This window comes from Platalea leucorodia (genome assembly GCF_965183815.1).
Source record: "Platalea leucorodia genome assembly, chromosome: 3".
NCBI classification, from domain to species: Eukaryota; Metazoa; Chordata; class Aves; order Pelecaniformes; family Threskiornithidae; genus Platalea; species Platalea leucorodia.
The window spans coordinates 52,898,328-52,922,827 of NC_138825.1; the positions used below are offsets into that span (position 1 = coordinate 52,898,328).

A 24,500-nucleotide genomic window follows, 5' to 3' on the forward strand; every position below is an offset into this window, starting at 1 on the left:
GCATGCTTCATTTTTATGTTTGAGTTTAGTCAGGAGCTCCTTGTCCATCATACAGGTCTCCTACTACTTTTTATTGACTTCCTGATGGTCAGGTTGGACCATTGCTGAGCTTGGAAGAGGTGATCCTTGAACATCAACCACTGTCCTGGACCCCCATTTTCTCCAGGGCCAGCTCCCATGGGATTCTTCAAAGCAGGTCCCTGAACAAGCCAAAGTCTGTTCTCGTGAAGTCCAGGATTGTGGGCCTGTTTTTTGCCTTGTTCCTTCCTCTCAGGATCCTGAACTCCATCAATTCATGGCCACTGCAGCTTAGGCTGCCTCCAGTCTTCACATCTCCAGGCAGTTCTTCCTTGATGGAAGTATGAGGTACAGCAGACCATGTCCCTTGTTGGCTCCTCCATCACTTGTGTCAAGGAATTGTCATCAACGCAATCCTGAAAACTTCTAGATTGCTCATGCCCTGCTGTGTTGCCTCTCAGGCAATGAGAGAAATATAGTGCACGTTGCGTGATTTGTACATCTGTCAGAAATCCAAAGAAGAGTAAGAAAATTGCTGAGTTGTAAAATTATTATTTATAAACATGAAAGATTTATGGAACATATTTTTTGTAGGCAGGGATCTTGCTACCTGTCAGTATATGCTGATACAGGACAATATTTGTTGGGTTTATACACATGTATATGTGTTCAGAATCTGAATATGGAGTTTCTTTTGCTAAAATGTTTATTGTGTGTTCATCAAAACAGTGCCAAGACAAGTGCCAAATTGTTCGCATTTCCTGTAAACCAGCTAATGTTCTGAGCTCACAATTCAGGGATCATTTTTTGCTAGTTTGTAGAACTACTTTACAGAAAATGTCTAGGATCAACAAACCAGAAAAGGATCAGTCTGAAAGGTCAGACAAGAAGTCACATTATTGACTAGGTATATACTCTGTGAATGCAATTAGCACAAACTGTGTAAGTTTTGAAAAACATTCTTGTTTCAGAAGAAAATTACTTGAAACCACACAACTAGCCTTTGCACTGAAAAGAAGGTATAGAAATTGAGGGATCCTTAATGGGAGCTCTGGGTTGTGACAGGGTACTCCTGGCACGAACCAGCCCAGCTATCACTGATTTTTGATCAGACTTGTGTTCCTCAGGAAGCACCTGCTTTTCTTCCTTGAAAGATGAAGCGTGATCTTTTTGTTATTATTCCAATGCTTTCTCCAGCAGTGTTTATAGAACATTTTGCAAAGGTGATGCCCCATTCAGGAGAACCAGATATGAAGGTTTTCAAAAATTCTTGCAATTTCTTTCTCACTTCTCTGCTAAACAATTTTTATTTTAGTTTATTCCCCTTTCAGATGACTTGGAATTGCAGATCCTGAGTCTGCAGATCCAAGCTTCAGAGCTTGGAGCTGATGGAGTTCTGAGTTCTGGCTACATCTAATTTTAGACTGAGGCTTAACACTAAGTTTTCGTCTGTTTTTGAAATTTGCCCAAAGTTTCTCAGTGTTGTTAAGTGTCAATATTCAGGCTTAGAAACACCTCTAATTAGAATCATCTAATGCAACATTTTTTTTGCAGTGAAGTACTATTCACGCTTGGAATTTGAACCAAGCAATCGTTGAACTGAATGGTGCTGGTCTTTGAAGAGAATATGGATTGGATTTGATGATTGTAGATTACTTATTCCCTAATTTTAAAGGATTCACTTCGTCCTAAGACAAACATAAACTTGAAGCAGAATAGAGGCTTAAGATCATTCCTTCCCCTCCTCCCCCGCCTCCCCCCCCCCCCAAAAAAAAAAAAAAGAATTTATCTCAGAGAAATACCCTAATGCCTTGCTTAATCTGGTCACTAAGAGGAAAGGCACGTTCACTGGACCCTTGTGCAGAAGCTAGGTGTTTCCTTAGAAGAGACTGACTGACAGGAATCTGTTCATTGCTCTCCCTAGCATATAGACTAAATGTGTGTTTATAGTTAAAAAAGCAAGTGCTACACATAGGAGACAGCACGAACCCAATAAAACACTGAAAACAGCACCATAGTTATCCGAGATACATTATTTATGCTATTTTATTTACTAGATGGTCATATGTAGAAGGATGTTCTTTTTACAGGGCTTCAGCTGTTACCGGATTCAAGAGAAGTAAGATGCAATGCCCTTGAAACAAGGAGCACCCCTTGCTCCTTTTTATGTGTTTCAGTGCATCTGAATACCATTTCGTCTTTATGAGACTGTCTTGTCAGGACTGGTTTTGCATGTATCAGCTGTTAGTAACCCTGGACTGGATCTTAGCTGTTGACTACGATTTTGTTAGACTCCTTCAATTGCAAAAGCTCAGCAAAGCCTGCCTGTGTTGATTCCTGTGTCACTGCTGCCATCTTCTGGAAAGTTTGTAATATTGCTGGGTGGGCTTTTTTTAATGTAGATGGAATTCCAGCAACCAGGAGATGAACAAAATGTGTTTCTTGCACATGGTTACAGGAACACGGTTCGAATGGCACGGAATAAAAGTTCTTATGTGGGGTGCCTTGGTTATGTTAGCGATATTTAAAAAAACATTCAGGAAGCGAGTGGCTTGATTTCTGTTGCAATTCAGTGTCAATTAGGCACTGGGTAATTGCTTAACTCTCATCAGCTTCTCAGCCTGAGTGTTCAGTAGCTCATTTCAAGAACCACGTTAATGAATCCATCAGATTTCCAGGTCTGTTTGCACATATAAATGTGCAGCTAGATGCTCAAATGCCCAGGGCATGCATGCATAGCAGCAGTATTATCATATGGAAATAGGTTTGTCGTACTGTTTAAGGGCATATTAATTGAACTCCAAAGCTGCTGGAGCAGGAGCTAAAGCCACAGGCAGTAAAAATTCATTCCTCCTGACATTCCTTGTGAACTGATATATGCATTCAACAACAAAACATCTTTTTCAAACTTGCGAGAAGTGATATTTTAATGTAGCTTCCAGGCACTTAGCTGAAAAAAATCAACTTTTGACATCACACATGTAAAGTGATCCATCTTCTGCAGGAAGATTATTTTCAAAAGATATGCTGTTATACTTGTTATAAAATGCTTTGTCTCACACTTTCTCAAATTTAGAGGTTTAGTTCTCTTTTTTTCTTTTTATCAGTAGTAACTGATACATTCTTTTGTGAGATATGCAAAATATAGAGAATAATATCCACTAGATTCTGAAAAGTTTTTTAAAAAATCACTGTTTAGATACATGCTTTAAAAATGTTCCCTATATTCATAAATGACTAATCCCCTTATCCCTTGCATTTAGTTTCTAATATATTCCATTAAATGATAAAGTGGCAATAATATTGATTTTTTTTTCAATGTTTCCTCATATAAATACCATGTAATTTATTATTGAAATCATTTGTAGAAATCTTAGATTTACCTGCATCCACTTTGCATTTTGTTAGTCATCCAGCCATAAAATTGCTCAAAATTATACACTAGATAGATGTGGTTAGGTGTCTGTACCACTTACTAAAGTTACTTAAATGGGAACAGAATTAAGTCAATACACAATTGTTTTTTCTCTCCAGTGGTGCCAGCAAGAACCTAATGCTGAATTAAATTTCTTGGTCATGTCTGTACTCCACAGTGAAGTAAGGCATCTCTGTAGTTCTGTATCCCCAAGCTAGCTCCAAGCAGTGCTGAAACGTCTACCCAGCATAATACAGCACCATGCAGAGACAGTAGCCCCGGTCCCAAATGTGCTATACCTGCATTAGCTATAGATTACTGAGATGACTGGAAGACTTCCAGCAGGGCTACCTGAAAGCTTCTCAGCAGTGTAAGCTGCAAGTAAAATTCAGTTTTGCCACCTGCAGAAGGAAAGGGGCTAGACTACTGCTGTATAGAAATGAGAAGGCAGAGAGGAAAAGCGGGTACGCAGGAATTAAGAGTGGAGGAAGATGCCTGGCTGTGACAGCTGGTCCTGAAGGAGGGGTTAGAGTCCGTGGCAGTAGCTATTTCTGGGGCTAGGAAGAACTCCTCAAAGTCGTGATGTTTAACATGTGAGGACTTGTCATAGTCCCGGTAGCATGACAAGCTAGAAGCTTTGCTCTCTCTGCTTGCTGTCCGCAGCTCTGGCACAGGTGAGGTAAGCCACAGGGACATGAAAGTCTTGCTGCGTTCAGCGACCTGCTGCCGTAGGCAGCTGCCTACTTTGAGCTTGTTTGGCTTCCTTTTCCAGAGGCAGCTTGGTTGGCATCAGTCTGGGCATCTCATCCCAGGGCTCCAGGGCACAGGATTGCTCTGCTCCCAGTAAAAAATGTGCAACTCTGCCAGGGCCAGATATGCCTGTTTAGACAACCAAAACCATGGTCCACTTTGAAAATTTTGCAGTGTTTGAACTCATGTTTGCATGAGTAGTCAGCTATCAGATGGGTTTCATCAGTGATAACAAGAGCTGACTCTGTTATGCATACATAATAGCACAATAAATAACCGGTTTTCATACTTTCAATATGCTACACAATCTTGTTACTAACTCTGCTTTATAGACTTTTCATTCTTATCTTCTGGAATGGGCTAGTAAGTCTCACCTCCCACCTAACATGCTAAGAGCAAGATTGTGCAATACCCTTGTGTGTAGGTATGGGGTAGAGGAATCTGGAAAGAGCATTATCCCTTCTCCCACAGGGGCCTGAAGTAGTTTCATCTGAGAGAAGCACCTGGGTTCGTCTCAGCTTCTTTCTTCTGTTCTATGCCTTGCAGCACTTGGACCACAAGGCAATTCAGAAGGGGGTGGAAAGAAGTAGTAAGATCGCCCATCCACATAAATCAGCAAACAGGAGATTTAGGGAGGTCTAGGACAGGTTCTCTGAGCTTCTGCTGTCCATTTTACTGATCCATCTTTTAGGTTAATGCCACCTGATGCAAGGCAAGCCCCAGGACAGTCTGTTTGTCAGCAGACACAAATGCATCAGCACTCACTGAAGAGCCCTGGGATGCACATGCCATCATCTAGATCTTGGGGAATGAGCCTGTGGGTTGTTTTGTAGAAGTCAGGAGGGAGACTTTCACTTTCAGATTCAAAAGAAAAACATTGAAATCTCGAAGCCATTTTGATGCAGTCCTACACTTAAAGCTTTTAATGTTTACAGAAAATTGCCTCTTACAGTATTGATGGCAAATTGCCCTTAGATTGCAAAAGCTGTACAGAGACTGCAGCTATATTTTTGACACTATGTTTTGACAGATTGTCATGCTCCTCACAAAAGTTTGATTTTAGATGCAATATGCATAGTAAATGTGTGTACTTTATTATAAGGAAAAAGACCAAAATTGCTCTGTAAGTACTACTTTGCAATTGCATTATATCTGATAAAACCGGTGTCATTAAAAATGAATACTTTTTCTACTGTGGCATTTATCTTCATTGTAGTATTTGCAGGTTTTTCTATAACTGACAATTGGCAAAGCCACAAATCCTAAGTAAACATACCTACTGCAGATGGTAAATATTCTGCTTTTAAAGGTTCTTGCTGTAAGCACAAGAAATACCAAAAGACAGGGCATGTGGCTGATGGTCTCACATTTGGTGCTGGATATAACAAAGTGCCAGAGGCAAAGTCAGTCCAATACCCAAGATGTGTGGTTCACAGCAGTAGCATGACAAAGACTGTGACACCTGGGGGAAGAGTGAGGGGTGTGTTTAATTGACTTGGGGTGGAAACAAGTAACAAAGCACCTAGTTTCAAAGTAAAAAGTGCTTAGTCTGTGTTTATGGAGGTTTGAACTCAAGCCAAGAATCAGACTGCTCTATTACTCAAAAGGCTATATGGTAAAAACTTTTCCATTGAAATTTGGGGTCTGGGGGCTTTTCTTTAAAAAAAAAAAAAAAATCTGTAGGTATGTATCACTCACTATAACATTATAATTTATACTTTGAAAAGTTCAGTTGGAAGCTACATTTTTCTAAGCAGAAACACTGTAGAGGGTATTATGGGTATTATGGGCAGTGCCATTCTATACATCACTCTCTGATAGCTTTGATTTCCCTTAAGGCATGCTCATATTTTCACTATAAATCCTTGCTCTAATCAGCAGCCTACAGTTTGACTACAAAAGCTCATTTAGATTGAAACTTGATGCCTTATAATATTTTAAATTTTCAAGGGGTTTTTTGGCCAGGTGATCATGTTGTCAGGTGAAGAGAAGGAATTCTTTGCCTTTCCAGTGTTTTATTCATGTTACTATTTAATAAAACAATCTACACGTAAAAAAATATAGTTGAAAAATCCTGCTAGTCTGATAAAAAAACCCAAACAACTATAGATTTGTTGTATACAATAGAAACCTTTGCTGGCTGGAACTTGTAGGAGCTTCTGTGTGATTGGTGACTACTTATTTGCACTCCCCCATCATATTTTCATTTACTGAAAAAGAAAGCATGGAAATACTTTACTGATTATCTTTATCAGGCTGAGTTTTGACCTTATGAAACCAAGGTGTCATTCTTTTGAGGAATGATCTGAGATGATTAGCAGGGAGTCCAGTGTTTAAAAACTGTAAATCTTCTCCCTTACAGTGCTCCTATGTGATCGTGGACAAGTCTGTCTGGTGTGGATCCTCAATGGCATTCAGGTTTCCACATGAACTTAATTAAGATCCACAAATTTTAGGGATCTGTGGCCAAGGATGTCTATGAATTAGGCTCTAGTCACTAACTACAGAAGTAGTAGTACTTTGCTGCTTCACAGGAGTACGGTGAGAGAGGTTCACTTACAATTCCAAGATGCTCCGATGCTCTGGTGATCAAAGCCGTGCAAGTATCTTAGAATGCTACATTATTTTGCTTTGATGTGTTATATATAACCAAACTGTTTTTGAAGACATAAAAATAAATCTATCTAGGTCCATATATATCTTAGATTATACTTGGTTTCCCTTGTATTCTCTTTAGAATATACTATAGCCTTCTCACATTACAATAGCACTTAAAATGCATTTTCTGGCAGCTCATTAAATAATAAAATTAACACCTGTCAACTGTGGCTTATTCCACCCTTAGCATGAATTATGATTATAATGTAGTACTCTCTTCATTTGGTTTTGGACTTGATTTTAGAGGAAAGAGTGAGTAGAGGTGTGGAAGGTTGATTTCTTGAAGCACTTCTTTGCCTGAGGAAGCAAGATAAAACTTGTAAGCCCTGCATTTTAAATGAAAGGTGAGAAGATCTGTGATTTTTCTTTGTTCATATAGTCATGGTTTTGAGGAACCTTTGCATCTCTTGCATACTTGTTTTGCACTACTGGCAGAAAGCTCCAGTGTTGATGGAGATGTTGATCCTGCCTTCATTCAGTAGCTTTAATTTTCATGATTCCCATCTGTAGCGATGGGTCCAGACAGCTAGCACTGAATGAGGGAAGATCAAAGAAAAAAAGGTAGAAGAACAGAGAACACAAAACAATTTTGGTAAGATTGCTAGTCAATATATTCTCAATGACAACAGGTCATATCAGAAGAAACTGATTTTGTTCTATGATGAGATTGCAAGTTTGATAAGAAAAAGTAATTGCACAAAACCAATTTCTTTTTTTTTTTTTGGTAAGACTTCAAACTACAGAATATTCTGATAAGGAAATCACCATAATATATCAATAAAAGGCTTTAGGTGACTGGGTTGCAACTGACATGGTTAGGGTGTGTGCAGCAGCATTGTCTCATCGCTATCAGATGATGCAGTATGAATGGCCATTAAAACACTGTACCAGAGGTAAGAGTGCATCTTTCCTCACCTGATGTCTTTAATCTGGATGTGAATGTCTGTTTTGGAAGATACACTTTGGCCAAACCATGTATCATACATAGTCTGTCTGCAGTCTAGCTAGTAGTGATAACTGTAGGAGTGAAGACGTGGCAGTCCAGATTTCAACATGGATTGCAGAAGCCTGGTAAGAAATCTGGGTATGTGCTTGAGTTGTTAGCTCACAGTCCCTAGCAGTGCACCTACGGTGCTGCAGATTAAACCTTGGCTCTGACTACCTCACTGCAACCTTGCCTTCATTCTGCTGTGTAAACACATGGGAGGAGGTAAAGGTGAAAAAGCACAGGAATATCTGAGTTGAGGAGTAACTTTAAAATAACAGTAGGGAGCTCAAACTTAAAGCTTTGTGTAGGGATTCAAGAATGGGAGTATTGTACTGAAGTTGGAAGAAAAACAATTTTAACAGTAATATTTTATAAGCGCTATAGGGAGATCTTATCAGAGATCAAAGAAAAGGCATTTGCAGTAGGCAAAAGAGAGAATGAGAACTGTGGTGCTTAATCCAAGGGAAAGCAGATCTTTGAAATGTTGTGAAAAAGGAAATGGCAAAATCTTGTTTTCAAAAAACCAACCAGCATAGCATGTAAATGACAAACTCGTTTTCCTTTCATCCAAAAAAAGAGCTACATTCTGCTCCCACTTCCAAACTTAAAACACTTAAAACACTATGAATGGGCCAGTCAGGAATAACCGAGACTCCGGCTTGGTTTCACCATCTTAGTTTTTATTCAGCATTACTCTTGGCACTGCAGATGTCATCTGTGGTGTTTGAATTCCATAGAGCTGACCAGAGTTTGGTCTGATTTTACCTTTTGTCTGAATGATAAAGATAGGGGGATTTTAAAAACAGGATCTGGATCCCTGTTGAGCTTTTTAATACCTCCTATTCTGAGGTCACTTGGATTCGGGATTGCTGCTTAGGCCTATCTCATACATTTTTACAGATATTCAAAAGCCTGTAATAGCACACACAGAGGTTATATTAATTTCCAGTGCCTAAATCCCTTAAGTGCTTTGGGGATTTCGCTGCTAATCCTCTTTTTAATATATAAACCTAGAGGGTAGGTTTGGGACCTTTGGGATTTATTCCTTGTGTTGGTTGCTTTCCAGCTGAAGAATCTTTCAGAGGTAACAACAGTAAGTGCTAAATACACAAAGACATAGGAAGTTTATATGCTGTTTATATTATCACTGTAATCTGCCAGTCTTTTTTTGGCAAATGAAGGGAAAGAAAGTGTGACTATTGTTAATAATTACACTACTTACAGTAATTTTAAACACTTACTAATATTAAATTTATGCAAAAGTGTTAAACCCTGACTGAACAACTTAAATCCTATTCTTTCCAAGGGCAAAATAACTATTAATATTAATGAAGCCACAAAATACAAGTTAACTGACAGCATTTTTGCAGTTGCTGTATTTTGGTACTGAGACTTTATTATATTTTTCATGTCCGAATGTAAAAAAAGAATAAAATTATCACAAACTGCTCTTTGTTGTAAGTGACGTGCCTTTTCTTTATGGTGCATGCTTTGCCATAAAAAGGGAGTGCTTAATACATTTCTGTTGGGAGATGCCTATGTATTCTGACAAACCGATCAGCCTCTGGGGTGTTCTTTTGCCACAGAACTGATTTTATATCTCATCCATTATCTAATAAGATGTGAAAAGAGTATCCTGTCTCACCAAAAAAAAAAAAATTAGGCTTCGTTTCATTACAAGGATGTGACAGGCTCACTCATGGACTTACTTGCAGGATATACAATTGTTAGTGAAAGGCCCAGTTATACTCTTATGCATGTTTCCAGTACAGCAAGCCTATGGGGAAAACATTGGTGACATTGGTGCTGAGGATTTTTTATTTTAAAGGTAAGTATAAAAAGTGGCCATTTCTCATTCTCTATAATGAGAAAATGCATTTCACATCTTTAAATAATATGACATGAGTTTATGGATTTTATTATGATAATACATAGCAATGCCACATAAACTACACTGTAAGGCAGCCGGAATGTCTTTGCAAAATATGTGTCCTGTTTTTTTTTCTTTCTTCAGTATTTCCCCCTTTTCAATGTTTATGAAAGGTTTAAAATTGCAGCTGCATGGGAAAAGTGAGAGAGACTGGAGTGAGGAAAGCAAGCTGAGGCATTGTGTGATAAGACAGTGATAAAGCAAGTGTATACAAAACCCTTTCAGACAAATGTTTTCAGCCAAATGTGTTCATAAGGAAATAAAGTCACAAAGGAAAAAGATAATAGGGGACACAGTAGGAAATGCAGTTAAACCTGGCATAACCTTAATTGTTAAGGGATAACAAGTTTTTGAGATATTAGGCATCCAGACAGAGACTACCTCTCTATATGTGTTTGAGCAGTGTTCCACGCGGCTGAAACTTTTGACCACTAATGCAGTGCAAATTGTTGTTGTATTTAAATGATGCTCTATTACAATAATGCAGCCTCTCATACAACATATCTTGCAAAAGTGCCTCCATTGTTAAGCTGTTTGCTAACAAGCGCAAGTGAATTAACAAATCAGTGTCAGCTGAAGTAAAATAAAACATTTTAAATCATTGACAAAGTAATGGAGAGAAGTGACAAGAAAGCAAACAAGTGATTAGGTTCGATATCTCTGGAAGTTAGAACACTTGCTCCATTCCTCCACTCCAAATTTCCCTGACTCTCTGAATAACAGGATCAACCCTTTTGGACTTGCACAACGCTTCTTTTCATAAAAGTGCAGTTTCTTTAGCATGACAATGATATATGATTTTCAGTGCTTCTTAGAAAAGTGACAATAAAGCTTCAAAGAGTTGAAAATGAAATTGCAAAAGCTGGAATTCGTGGCAGACAAATGTTCTAGTGTCATGTCCTCCTGATATCCTTTATTCATTACATGTGAATGCAGCTCTGTATCTAAAAATCAAGGCTGTTTTATCAGTCTTGCTTATAATGCCAGTCAGAATGGCTTACCGCTGAGAGATCTTTTGGAGTCTGGAGTTGCATCAAGACAGCATAGCTTTAAAAAAGCATAAGAGAGGGCCATTTTACATTATTGACTTTTCCCCTTACCTGCAAGGACACAGAATTTAATGCAGCATTGTTAGGTCAAAGATTTGGACACATGTCAAGACAGATATCTGCATTTTAGAGTTTAAATAAAAGGCATCAAACTTGATACATGTGAACCAGTTCAGGTGGCAGAGGCAGCTCAGACTGAGGTAGGGAAAATTGTTTTACTCATCTGCAAAAGACATTACTTTTGAATGAAGCCTTATGTAAAGAACAATGTAATTTCATAGAATCATAGAATCGTTAAGGTTGGAAAAGACCCTTAAGATCATCAAGTCCAACCGTTAACCTAGCACTGCCAAGTCCACCACTAAACCATGTCCTCAAGCACCTCGTCTACCCGTCTTTTAAATACCTCCAGGGTTGGAGACTCAACCACTTCCCTGGGCAGCCTGTTCCAATGCCTGACTACCCTTTCAGTGAAGAAATTTTTCCTAATATCCAACCTAAACCTCCCCTGGCGCAGCTTGAGGCCGTTTCCTCTCGTCCTATCGCTTGTTACTAGGGAGAAGAGGCCGACCCCCACCTCGCTACAACCTCCTTTCAGGTAGTTGTAGAGAGCAATAAGGTCTCCCCTCAGCCTCCTCTTCTCCAGGCTAAACAACCCCAGCTCCCTCAGCCGCTCCTCACAAGACTTGTGCTCTAGACCCTTCACCAGCTTCGTTGCCCTTCTTTGGACACGCTCCAGCACCTCGATGTCCTTTTTGGAGTGAGGGGCCCAAAACTGAACACAGTACTCGAGGTGTGGCCTCAGCAGTGCCGAGTACAGGGGCACTATCACCTCCCTGGTCCTGCTGGCCACACTATTCCTGATACAAGCCAGGATGCCATTGGCCCTCTTGGCCACCTGAGCACACTGCTGGCTCATGTTCAGGCGGCTGTCAACCAACACCCCCAGGTCCTTTTCTGCCAGGCAGCTCTCCAGCCGCTCCTCCCCAAGTCTGTAGCGTTGCATGGCGTTGTTGTGACCCAAGTGCAGGACCCGGCACTGAGCCTTGTTGAATGTCATACAGTTGGCCCTGGCCCAACGATCCAGCCTGTCCAGGTCCCTCTGTTTAAGGGGGATGAAACCAGAACAATTGCTAGAAATGCAATAAGGGTCTGGAGTTAGTCCCTTAAAACCCATGTTAACTAACCTATCACTGTGTTCTTTCTATGGATTTTTTTTAAACCATTCTATAGAAGTCCATTCCAAGGATATCATTTTCTAGAAAATTGTATTTCATATGACCTATATAAAGTGATCATCCCCTAGTAAGGTCAGCAATAGTTTTCCATAGAGAATGCATTTGATTCAGAACTATGAATAGACTATTTCCATTAGTAAACACTATAAAGCAGAACTGCTTGCTTCATCCAGTGCTGTTCTTATATAAAGAGATTTCACTGTAGGAGAAACACAACCAGAAGTATCTACTATGACTTTGTGTCCCTAAATGGACCATGTAGCAAAATCTCATTTTTAATAATGGCATTTATGTTACTTTACCGATGAAATGTATAATAATAACAGCAAAATTGTCATGTTAATGATCAGAGTGGATAATAAGATGCACAATTAGGAGGATTATGGGAATTTAATGGGATGAGAAGGGCAAGAGATCATCTGCTGTATGACTCTTCATGACTGTAACCTGCTGTCCATATCCCTAATGTGTTTTTATGACTTCTGCGTTTTGGTTTGTTTTCCAGTTTGTGTTCTGCCGTGACTGTAAAGAAGAATACCATGAAGGGGAATGCAGCTCTCTCCTCAGCACACAGGGAGCCATGGCCCAGAAGGTAGAGATCCCACAACTCATTACATCTTGATCATTATCCCTGGCCCAGCTAGAGCAACATTTGTCAAATGGGTCCTAATTATAATTCTAAGTAAAAGCAATTATGTTCATGCTGAATTGCTCCAGCCGTCGGAGTTGACGAATTGGCTTTGCGGTGGATTTCAGTTGCTCTGATGAACAGAGTAGCTGAGTTCTGTCAGGAACACACAGGGCTCTGCCACCAGCTGATAAAGAAAAGGCCTTCCCAGTGGGCTTTTGGGGTTGTCTCTATGCAATGTGAAAACTTTTGAAAGACTTTGTGTAGTCTTGCTGCCTTTCAGCTTATTTTCAGTGCGCTAATCAGGAAATCATGTGGGTTTGGACTGAGTAACAGGGTTTTCATACAGCCTATGCAGAAAATGCTGTTGATAATTTATGATTTAGCTTGGAGAAATAAAAAATGGATTGCCTAGGCTGGAAGCTGTTAGATGATAATTATTCTAGGCTGCTCTATAATTTTGTAGCTATTGTAGCTATAGACCTGATCAGGAAATAGTTTTTCTCTCCTCACATTTCTCTTTGTTTGAGGTTCAAGTTTCCCTGCTCTCCATGGCAAATAAATCACAGTCTTTCCAATTTAAAAAAAAAAAAAAAAAAACAAAAAAAAAAAAAAAAAAGAGAGAGAACGCGCAAAGAGCAGGAGAGATATCCCCTAAATATCTCACAGCTTGATGCCCAGGGTGCGCTCCTAGGAAGCAGAAAACTGGTATTCAGATGTCTGGCATGTTTGATGCAAAGAGGAGACTCGAAGCCTGAGCCCGCATGCAGTCCAACATGGCAGATGCAGGATTGCGGGCAGGTGCTGATGGGGACTTGCATCCGGCCAGCTCTCAGCGAGGCATGCCCAGCTCCTGTCAGTGCCTGCGGGCAGGCTCTGTCTGAGGCTGGCTTTGGGGGCCTCTCACTATTTGAACGTAGACTGGAGCATGTGTACTGTATGAGACCCAAAATCCATCTACTTTCCCAGCCTCTAGGGATTTGTGATTCAGATGTGGTATTTTGTGTTTATCAGCTATCAGCAAATTTTTATTCCATAAATTTGTGCAACCTCCTTTTTTGAAGCCATATATACACAAGGAGATTTGCAGCTGAACTACCCTCTATGAAGAATAATCTCCTTTTGTTTGCAGTAGCTCCCATTCACATTTATGTAAAAACAAAACACCTTCAAGAGAGACATTGAGAGATACTTAAAGTATCCAATAGCCTAGTAAAGTAAGAGACCAAGGGTCGATGTCTTACCTGAATTAAATAAAGCTAGAACTTGAATACATCTCAACATGAACAGTGAGCCCTATATCCATTAAGTTATTTATGCCTAGAGTTTTGCCTAGAGTACTGAAAGTCATCATGGCACCTTACAAATGAGTTCAACAATGTTGGCTCTGTGGAAGCCAGAGTCTGTATAATTTTCATGCTCTAGGGCACGGAAATAAAGGTGTGCAAGGGAAAATCAGAATACCATAGAAAGAAGTGGTTTATTTTAAATATTTGCATATTGCCTCAGCTTCTCCTGATGATAATAGGAGCACTTCGTCCACCTGGTCCAGTATCTCAGCACATGAATTGCACCCAATTAGACCTGTTAACTTAGGAAAGCTGACTACTTTTGCTGTTTCAGTGTAATGTGAACGTTTCTGCTCTTCCTGAAAAATTTCCTGTACTCTCAAAGAGCTGTTCCAGAATAGCTAAATGGTAGTACCAGAATAATTCTTGCAGCTATGCAAATCATCTCCCCAGTATAGACAAGACCATAGACTACCCAACTTGAACTGAAGTTACCTGACTTTGGTCAGCCGCCTTTTCCTCTAAAAAATAAGAGAGCTGCACTAATTAAACTTCTCCACAAGGTGGTGATGTCCCACTGAAGGAATGTTTTCCCTCACTTTCTGTAACCAGGCGAGCAAACCGAGAGGTAGCCGGAACAAGGCAAGCCCAGGTGCTGGTGAGATGTTGGTTTCATCGAATAGCATCACTACAAAGCTATCCTCCATGCAACACTCTCGTACAAGACATACAAAACATTTGTGGGGGATATAGGTAGGAATAATACACTTCCAGGGTTGTCTTCAGCTCCTGCAGTTTGACTCCTGTCCAGATCCTTTCCATATAATTTATTTTGGAAACAGATCTTACTGTAACAACTCCCGCAGGGCAGGGCTGTGGGGTGCTGGAGACCAGCCCTGCTGCTGTGTTGCTGGGGCAGGGGCTGACAGCCCCAGGGGCTGACGTGGGGTCCTGGGTGGTGGGTGGGGTGGGGGGATTCCCAGGGGACTGGGCTGGAACAGCAAGGTCTGGTGGTACCCTCAGGGCCTGACACCAATTTGGGAAGCCTTGGAGAAGGAGGTGCCTCCAAAAGAGAGGTAGAAACTGACACAGAGGCATTCAAGTGTCCATGAAAGCCAAGAGCTTTCAGAGATCAGTGGAAGCTCCAGAAAGAGGAGAAGGAAGAGAGAAGAAAGCAAGCAAGCCTGTGAGATGACATGGGACAACAAGGAGGGTCCAGGAAGCAGAAATGGTAGTGGTGAAAGGGCCCTGTGCTGGGCCAGAAGTCAGAAGGAGTAAGGAGGAAGCCTGAGGTCAAGAGGGGGGAGTGGAGCTGGTGGGACTGTCAAGGAGGGAGGGGAGCAGGGAAGGGGGAATGGAGTCAGTTGGCAGGAGGAAGGAAGAGGGCAACTGCGGCTGCTGAGCACAAGAGGGACAAAGCAGGTGCCACATGTGGTGTTTAAGGTTATTTGAAATAAAGGGCGCTGAACCTTATAATGGTGGGAAGCTAGAAGGCATTGCTTGCTGTTTGGGGTAGAAAAGGCAAACTCAGCAGCAGGCATGCAGAGAGTAGCCTAGCTTTAAATACTGGTATATCACAGTCTTTCAGATCTATGCACAGATACTGCATGCTCTCCATCGGGATGGATAAAATGTCCTCTTTCTATTGAAATGTCCATTTTAACCCTGATAGGCCACTGAAAGCTCATCTTAAGCATTTACTGGTGCAGGGCTGATTATTTCCCACCTTAGTGTGTAAGTTACATAATTTCAGGGAAAATGAAATGTATCTGTGGCAACTTCAGTTGACAAGCTTTCTTTTAGAACCATTGCAGCCTCTTGGAACTGTTTGAAGTTTGGGATGAGAGAAGTAATCATATTTGATGGATTAAAAGACACAGTGTGCCTGATGGAATCAATGACACAGTAAAGGTGACTCCAGACAGATTTAGGTTTAGAAATAACCACATAGTCCCTGCTATGTACACCACAAAACCGAGCTTCCTGGCCCCTTTTAACCTCACCCATAGAGAGTCTATGCTGATGGGGAATCTAGCCGTAAACAGCTTCTTCTATAAATCCCCAGCCTAAAATTACCCTAGCTTTCCTAGCACGAAACCTTTCTAGACAGTTTGCTTTTTACCAGGATAAGTAACACACCTTCTTGCTCACTAGCAACTGGACAATAAAAAGTGACCACATATTAGATTTGAACATGTACAGAGTATCTCCCAGGACTGTTTTGGTCCTGGGCATGTTGATAAGACACCTGCAAGGTAAACTGTAATAGCAATAGCAATGACACAGACCTAAAAATGGTGCATATGTAAATAAGTGAATAAAATGTGGGGCACAAAGACATAAATGTTTGAAAAAAATGACACAAACTGAATGAAATGGGTTATAAAAAGTATGTTTTGGAGATGGTTCTATGGACAAACTTTACGCAAGATGGTTTTAGCTGCTGATTATCTTGTCCTGCCAAGCCAATGAATGTGTAATTACAAAAAGGTAACAGCTTTTTAGGAAGTTTGCTTTTTCAGAGGTTGCTGTGAATTTAGTAAAGAGAATAAATTAAACATCATGATAGATTTTTATAGTACAGCTGTACACACATCCCTCCAATAACCTGTATTCAAAGGCTTGAGCCTAAAAGAACATCTGATGTCTAATTCATCATCACACAAACCCACTCTGGCAGTCTTTGTAGGACCCAGACATAAATCTAGTTCATCTCATTTGAACAAACTCCACTATTAACCCTAGGCCAGCAACAGCTGTAAACCTAAGCCTAGATAAAATGTCCACTATGGCTTAAGTATTAAAGCTTGCCCTGTGGTCTCTTCTGCTCCACACTCCAACACAAGCTCCTTAAAAATCCTGTCAGGCTATATCCAGTCTTAGTCCAAGCCTTAATTCCAGGTAATTCTGGCAACCCTGGCCCTGCAAACCATGCAATCCAGCAAAATCCATCACTAAGCATATATCTTTAGCTGCTGGTGCAGCTAAAAATTGTTACCAATTTCTTGTGCACAGGTTACAGAATGGGTTGTGTGAATTTTCGCCATTTTATTACATTGAAAATCTCATTACCTGCTAAAGGTGTTCATTTCAGACCAGATTCATTGTATATGCAAAGTAAAAAAGTTATTGTTAGTCTTATCAAAGTCTTAGAAAGCTAATCAAAGAATTATTTTTAGTCCATTTACAATAACACTAGGACTTACAGTGCAAATTACATATAGTTAAAATAATGGTTATGCAAACATTCTGATAACACCCATTTCTCTGGTGTTACCTTCCACTGCCTCTCTGGGTCCTAGGCTCAATGGCTTCAGTCTAGGATAGGGGCTGGCATAGTGAGTCCTTTACCAGGAGGAGCATGAGGCTAATATTGGTGGGTTTTTTTTCCTTCACACTGTATGATCTGCTTAGGGTCACTTTTATATCTTTGTTAACACACTCCTTCACTGGTCTGCAAGTCGACGTTGGATCCCAATTTACTATCTATGGTGTGTTTTACCTAAGTCGGTTATGTCTTTGTTCTCTTTGTTATCCCTAAGACTGCTTTTACCCAGCTCTCAAGGCCACATTTGGGTAACTGACCACTGGAGAGTTGTTTATAGCACCAGGCCCTCCCATATCATCCTGTGCCTGTGCTTTCAAGGCCTCTGCTATCATCCCATGCTTTTACTCCTCTGCATAGCATTTTATTGCAGGGTCAGATACAGTTCATTCTACCCATAATACCTATACTTGTCATTGCTGTCATTAGTTACAAAAATACATGTAACGTTGTTAAACCATGCAATTATATAAAATTATACAAAAGCAAAATGGGTAATAGTCACCTGGTCATGAGATAATTGCTGTCACTTGCTAAACCAAATCTCTAGGCAGGCCAAGACAAGTCCAGAGAAAGCCTGATGGATGGGTCCTGAGGCCTGTGGTGCTGGCTTGGCACAAAGGCTGTGGCCTCTTACAAGGAACAGCAACAGCATTTTTACTGAGCCACAAAGCTACCTGTTCTAAACCTTCATCTACAATCCGTTTAGGTGTAAGTTTATAGCTAGTGCTGTAAAACTGTAACTTCAACTCCACTCCAAATGTGTGGGATGCTGCCTGTCCCGGCTGTAGCCCTAGGCTGGAGGCCTTGCTCACCCAAATCTCAAAGCCTGTCCCCAAACCTTCCGTGTTCAAATCAAACCTCAGCTATTTGTTATTTAAGTCCCAGTCCTTACAGTACTCAGGTAGCTGATGCAGGATCCAGATACTAACTTTGCTTTTCTGCCACTGGCAGTCTAAAACTTATCAGCCCAGGAACCCATCAGACCAAACCAAAAGCAGTGTAGTGCCTCAGCTGAGTCAGTGCAAACCTCAGGTATCACTTTTTCCAGACCTGATCCTGTTCATCAGTACATGGCACCTGGGCCCCGACTGCAACCCTAACCATAGTTTCAGGGCTCAGACCTAACTCAGTCACGAGCTTTCAGGCAGACGATCAGCTCTGAAGCAGACCCATTTGATCACTTCCCAGAAATGCTTTTTGCTGCACAGGTGTGGGATAAAAACACGCCTGCGTGTGCACGCACATCCAGGGCAGCCTGTCACATCACCTGGCACCCTGCTGAAGCCTTTTGTAATGCAGTTCCTGGAAAGGCTCCCAGCTCACTTGGGCTGCAGGTGAGCCTCCAGCCCAGCTTTTCCTCCCATTGCCTCACGTGTGCAAATCTCGAAGTTGCCAGTAGGTGGTATAAAATATACAGGCATCGCTTGTCAGGCCTTCCTTCCCATCCACTGAACAACATCTGTCTAATCTCTTGTGCTGTTTTGCCTGTAGATTCCCAGCAAGCGTGTAGGGTTGTGAAGCCTGGTCTCTATGTAGCTGGCGGTTTGCTGTAATTATGCAGCAGAACATATTGGCCCACTGTGAGCACAAAGTCTTACAGAATTTCATTTTAATGTGGAATTCCCAAATAAAGATGCTTTCAAAATATCCTTAGCTGAATTATTGTAATGCTAAGATATGAAATATTTAGTTAATGGTTCATGAGAATCAGGCTTGGTGTAATGTATTTCTTACAATATTGTTGTGGAATTGCAAAACTATGCAATGTGTGTATTAAGTTGTAACAGAAAGACATAATGCTGACAAAATTGTGGAATCGCATATGTCTCCTGACTTACTGTATGAAGGAAGTAGCAAGCTCCCTTTTTGTTTGACCCTTCAGTGAAGGGTGAGTTGTTAGGGAAAACATATATATTATATTGGACTCTATAGTTATGTGACCTTCTTGGTTATCAGCATTTTGTATTTATGCTCTAAATATTACAAATATCACTTTCAGAACTGTTCCTTCACTATTTCAGCAAAATTTCCTTACTGATTTTAGAGCAGTGGAAAACAGGTGAGGTATTTGAAATGGTGTGCTACAGGCAAGAGTTAAAATGAGAAACACGCAGCATTTCTATGTAAACTTCTTTCTCCACTCGAAAGAGGAGGAAAATTAATCAAAATGCTAAGTAGTAAATGCTGACCACAAAAATCATGAATTATTTGACTTCATTTTAGTGAAAGAAAAAGCTACTGAGGAGGTTCATCATACATAACATCTTTCAATGAGTCCTGAGTCACAGTATGAAATGTGGAACATCTATTATTAGACCATTGATTTTTTTTCCATCAGATAAATTTAAAAAGTTAAATAAAACATGGCTGTACAAAAAAAATGGTACACCTAGCTTGATTTCTAAAGTATCTTAAACAATTGGAAAAGAAACTGAGGCTCAGGGGTTTAGTAGCTGGTATATTCACAATGTCAAACACAGGACATTCAACCCACAGATGCCTAATTAAAGGAGCAAGAAAAATAACTATAAGCAGGAAATGTCCTGTAAAATTAATCTCTATGTTATAAATAAAGATGCACCAGAGGAAATCTGAGAATACGTCTTAACTTTCTGTCTAATGAGAAATAGATGGGAACTATATAGAGAGAATTTTAGCTTTCCTATTTTGGGCAGCAATAAAATAAAAAGATGTGACAGGCTGCTTTTGTTTATGAGGTTAAGCTGACAGTCATTTGCAGCTGTGTTGCCACTTACGGGAGAAGGCATGTTCTTTATTCCACTCGTGGAAAACAGTTATACAAGAATGACCTGTATTAGATTAGATTTTCTGCTTTAGAGCAGTGTAAATTCAGTATTCGCCAGCTACTTGAATTTAATTCATGCTGATATGAATGGCCCCAACATGCAGAGTGAGAGCCTTGATGTGCACTGTCACCAAACCAGAGCTCTTTGATTTTATTTAGTGAAAGTCTCTTTCATCTTGCGTCAGACACAATACGCTGTGTATATCACTTTGATTTTAGCTAGTTGCTGTCATCACAAAGCAGCTCTTTTTTTACGGCAGAATTCCCTAGGCACACCAGACAAATTGGCTCACACAAAGCTGCTTCATGTGAGTTTAACTGGATCAGTGTGGTACCGACACTTCTATTTTTCTGGTGCATGAAATGTATTCCCTTTGATGGATATCTTTCCTATTCCACATCTGTATCCATTTTTTTAGTGTTTTGATTAGCCAAAATCTTTCTCTAGACTAGAGCACTGGTCCCATAGCTATGTACACCTCTCTTTTTGTGAGATTTTGACTCTTAAGTGACTCAAATAATGGATTTTTTCCAAAGGTCCTCTAGCCTATCTAGTTCCCTAGACATCTGCTTTTTTTCCCCCACAACTGAAGTAAAAAACACCACTAAGCACAACAGGAGGTTAATTCATGTGAACATGAATTCATAAAACAGCCCAGAAGAAGTTGAGAAAACAAAAGAAATTTAAGTTGGACTGTCACCATCTCTTGTAGATCAGGCTTCAACAGATGAGGCTGCTTTTGCTTAGAGCTCTTGCCCAAAATAATTAGTGGGCTGTGTTAATCTAAATGTTATGGTGGTTTGAACATTGCTTTGTGTACAATGAATTATTCTTTGTCTTCCTTTCAAGCCCTTTCAAATATCTGTAATTGTTCTCACATTCGTGCTAGAAACTGAGTAACACTTTCTGTTTTGAGACATCCAAGCCTTTTTAAAATGCTGTATTTCACATAAAGTCATAATTTTACAGATTTCTATTTATTTTTAAAAAATCTTATTTTTCCAAGGAAAATTAACTTAAAACCAAGTATTTCTGATCAAAAGGAAAGGTATTTCTGATTTAAAGGAAGCTACACTAGGATACATTTTTTATGTGTGACCAGCTTTTTTTGCTTATCAGAAAGGAATTAAGCACCAACAACAAACAAGCAGGAGTCCAGAAATTACATTCACTAAAGCTAAGCACAACATAATGTTAACAGCTTCATATTCTATTCTGAATCAAGGGTCTTCAGTTTTCAGGTGTTGTCTATGCTAGGCAAAATAAGCATGATCATAAAAGAAGTGTGCTTACTTAAGACAGTATATAATGCGGTGTATGACAGAATTTAACATTATGTATCTAACGCTTCCAGTATTTTGAACAAGAAGGTTTGCCATAAATGTTTTTAATCTGGATGGTACTGCTTAGTTGCTGACTGTGAACACATAGTTCGTTTCCTTTATGTAGTTCTACCAACAAGTCGATGTGTGCCCTGGTACCTGTATGAGATGCTGCTTTAAGGACACTTTATTTCTATTTCAGGATGCTTTCTGTCTCTGTAGGGCTTTTTCCAGTACTGCCTGATATGGATTAACTGCATAAAAACCTTTCCATGTACATGTTCTTGTATTGCTGTACGGTGCTAAGCAGTCTCTGTTCTCTTTATCCCTGTTAGTTTTTCCATAGGACTCAGCATAGAAATAGAATAGAATTAAATCTGCATCCTTCAGTGTTACCCAGTGACAACAAGACAGACTTTTTCCCCTGTCTCACTAAGGGAATATTGCAGAGGGGATGTTGAAAAATGCTTGCAACAGCTCTTACTGTAACTTTCTGTTGTTTGTGGGTATTCATTCCTGGTCATAATGTGCAGCACAGTTGAGAATCAAAAAAATTATGAATAAAGTGGCATGGATGGAATCTAGCAGCTTTTCACTAGTGCTGGGACAAATATTTTGTAATATTTGGGGAACTAGAGCATATTGTGTGGGGTCAGTATCGTAAGTGATCAAAGTCTCCTGTCCTCAGCAAACTGGCATGTGATGCACACCTGGAGCATCTCTGAACTTTCTATCCAGGTCCAGGAAGGCCAAGTAAACTAAGAGCCACCTCTGCTTGACAGACCTGCTCTATTACCTAGGCCATTGTCAAGAAGATTAGGTTTGCTAGCTTAGGATGAAAGAAGGTGATTTAAATAGGCACTGCTAATGAAGAACTGCCATACACCTTTCCTTTATTGTTTGAGGAAAAATGCAGATAAATATATGTGCGCTTGCAGTCATTGTATGTGGGGCACTAAATAAAGCACATGAACACTGGAGGCTCATAGATCAGTATGGTATGATTTCTTTACTGAATTGGAGAGACTCCATCACTGTACCATTTCTCTGCATTTGCTTCCTGCAGCAGGAAGTTTTTACCTTAGCATTCAGCAAGACTGGGCATAGGAGGGATGCTTCGGCTCTAATGGGCTGAAAATATCATGCTGCTGCATCTATTCCATACTAGAATTTTTGCAATGGAAAATATTAATGTAATAATTCACTCTGCTGTTTTCAGCAATTTGTTCTTTCTTGGTGAATCGCATATGTGCGGTTTATTTTAGTTATTCCTAAGATCTCCCAAGTTTGTATTTGTTTTCAGAACTAAGATCAAATATCTTTATACAAATCAAATTAGCAATTTGGCATGTGAAATTTTGCCTCAGTGTTATTTGCTATTAGGGCACAACAAAGACATGAAGATGGGGAAAAAGTATGTTTCTAAGTACCGAACCACGCAGTTTGGATTTGGACTATTTGGGAAAAACAGAGCCACTGTGAAGCTCTTCTGGGCTGACTACAAAAATTAAAAATACATCTGGTCGTCTCACGTAGCTATTATTGTGAAAAGAATAGCAATGTTTTGTCACTGCTATAGTGATTTTCATCTTGAATTATCTTTAACAATGTTGATTAATTAATTCCCATTACAACCAGATGAAATTAATATCATCTTCCTTCTGTCACTGGGCAAACTGAGGCCCAGGTCTAGCTTTCCCCACTCTCCCCATCCTGTGTTGAAGCCTCTCTGAGTTAGCTCAGATTGCTTGCTAAAGTCATCTTTTCTTAAAAAGATCAAGGTGTTGCAAGATCAATACCAGATGATGTTCTTTGCTATTAGCCTGAGCAGCTTTTTCTATTTCCCAGAACTTACAAATGTACCATTGTACAGAGGTCATCCTTTTGCTGAATTGCTGAATAATCCAGCAGGGTGCAGGGCCGAGTTCCCTCTCCAGAAGCAGAGAGCTAGAAGTAAAAGTCACTTCTAGGATACAGCTGAGAAGGCTTTGTTCACCTTTGTCACCTCTACATCAGAAATACTGGCAAATTGGAGAATATTAGGTGAGGAGCAACAAAAGGCATTAAAGGGCTGAGGAGCCTGATGTAGGCAGTAAAATAAAAGAAATAATACCATAAACACATTTTTGAGGTTTCCTGATTAAGAAAGCCTGTTTTGTTTTGGTTTTTTTTAAGATGCATGTTGCAATGGCCACCAGATGAGCTAGAAATGAATTTCTGCAGATGTTGCTCTTTGTTATTCCATTTTAACTCAGGTGACTTCAGCCAAGAAATAAAATCTAGGTCTTACTCACTGACACTGCAATAACTCACAGGTTTTACCAGTAGTAGCTTAGCAGAAATCCAGAGGAGTTATGGTTATGTTGCATGTTTATAAGCTGGGTCAATTTCCTTTTTCTGTCTTATTAGAAAAAAATATATTAAAAAATTATCCCTGTAAATAAATATTAAAAGTCTATCCACATAACAGCCTACAAGTATTTAGAAGGTATAGACCAAAAAGTTACAGGAATTTTTACAAACTATACAATTTCATTTAAGCTCATAATTTTCCCACATGCTTGAAAAAAACCCACATTACGAATGGAGAGAGCAGAACTTCAAGGCTGGAACCTACATACATTGTTTACAACTACTATTCACGTAGCTGCCAACCTTGTATGATAGAAATGACCCAAGGCACTGACATCTCTTTTGTCCTTGTACTATCATTTCAGGTAGGAAATTGCCAAGTAGGACACTTGTGTAGATTATGTAATTTTGTCCCAGTCATAAATAGGACAAACACAGGAGTCCCTTTTAAAACACTCTTCATGATGACTTTTTCCATCCGTGTCATTCTACCTGGGGAGCTACTTGCTTTCATTGTTCACTGGTTTTTGTTTTGGTTTTTTTTTTTTTACTTTTTCTCCAAAATTTTGGGGTTTCTTCTTTGTGCTTCTTAAGGCCTCTTAAATTTAGATAGATTTATGTTTGAATGAAATCTAGACCTCCAAAACAAGGGAGTATGCTTTATTATGAAAAACAGTTTCCTTCCAGGGACCCAACCATTCTGCATTACCAAGCGTTGCATTGCCTTA

The 24,500-nt window shown here is 39.9% G+C and overlaps 1 protein-coding gene across 1 annotated transcript in view; it reads left to right on the forward strand.

Annotated features, from left to right (window-relative positions):
- PRKN (parkin RBR E3 ubiquitin protein ligase) overlaps positions 1–24,500 on the forward strand; it is a gene marked incomplete at its 5' end in the record, with an annotated part of 628,924 nt that overhangs the window by 599,481 nt on the left and 4,943 nt on the right. The window contains 1 exon segment of the mRNA XM_082305465.1: positions 12,552–12,638. Coding sequence (XP_082161591.1) covers positions 12,552–12,638 — 87 coding nt within the window.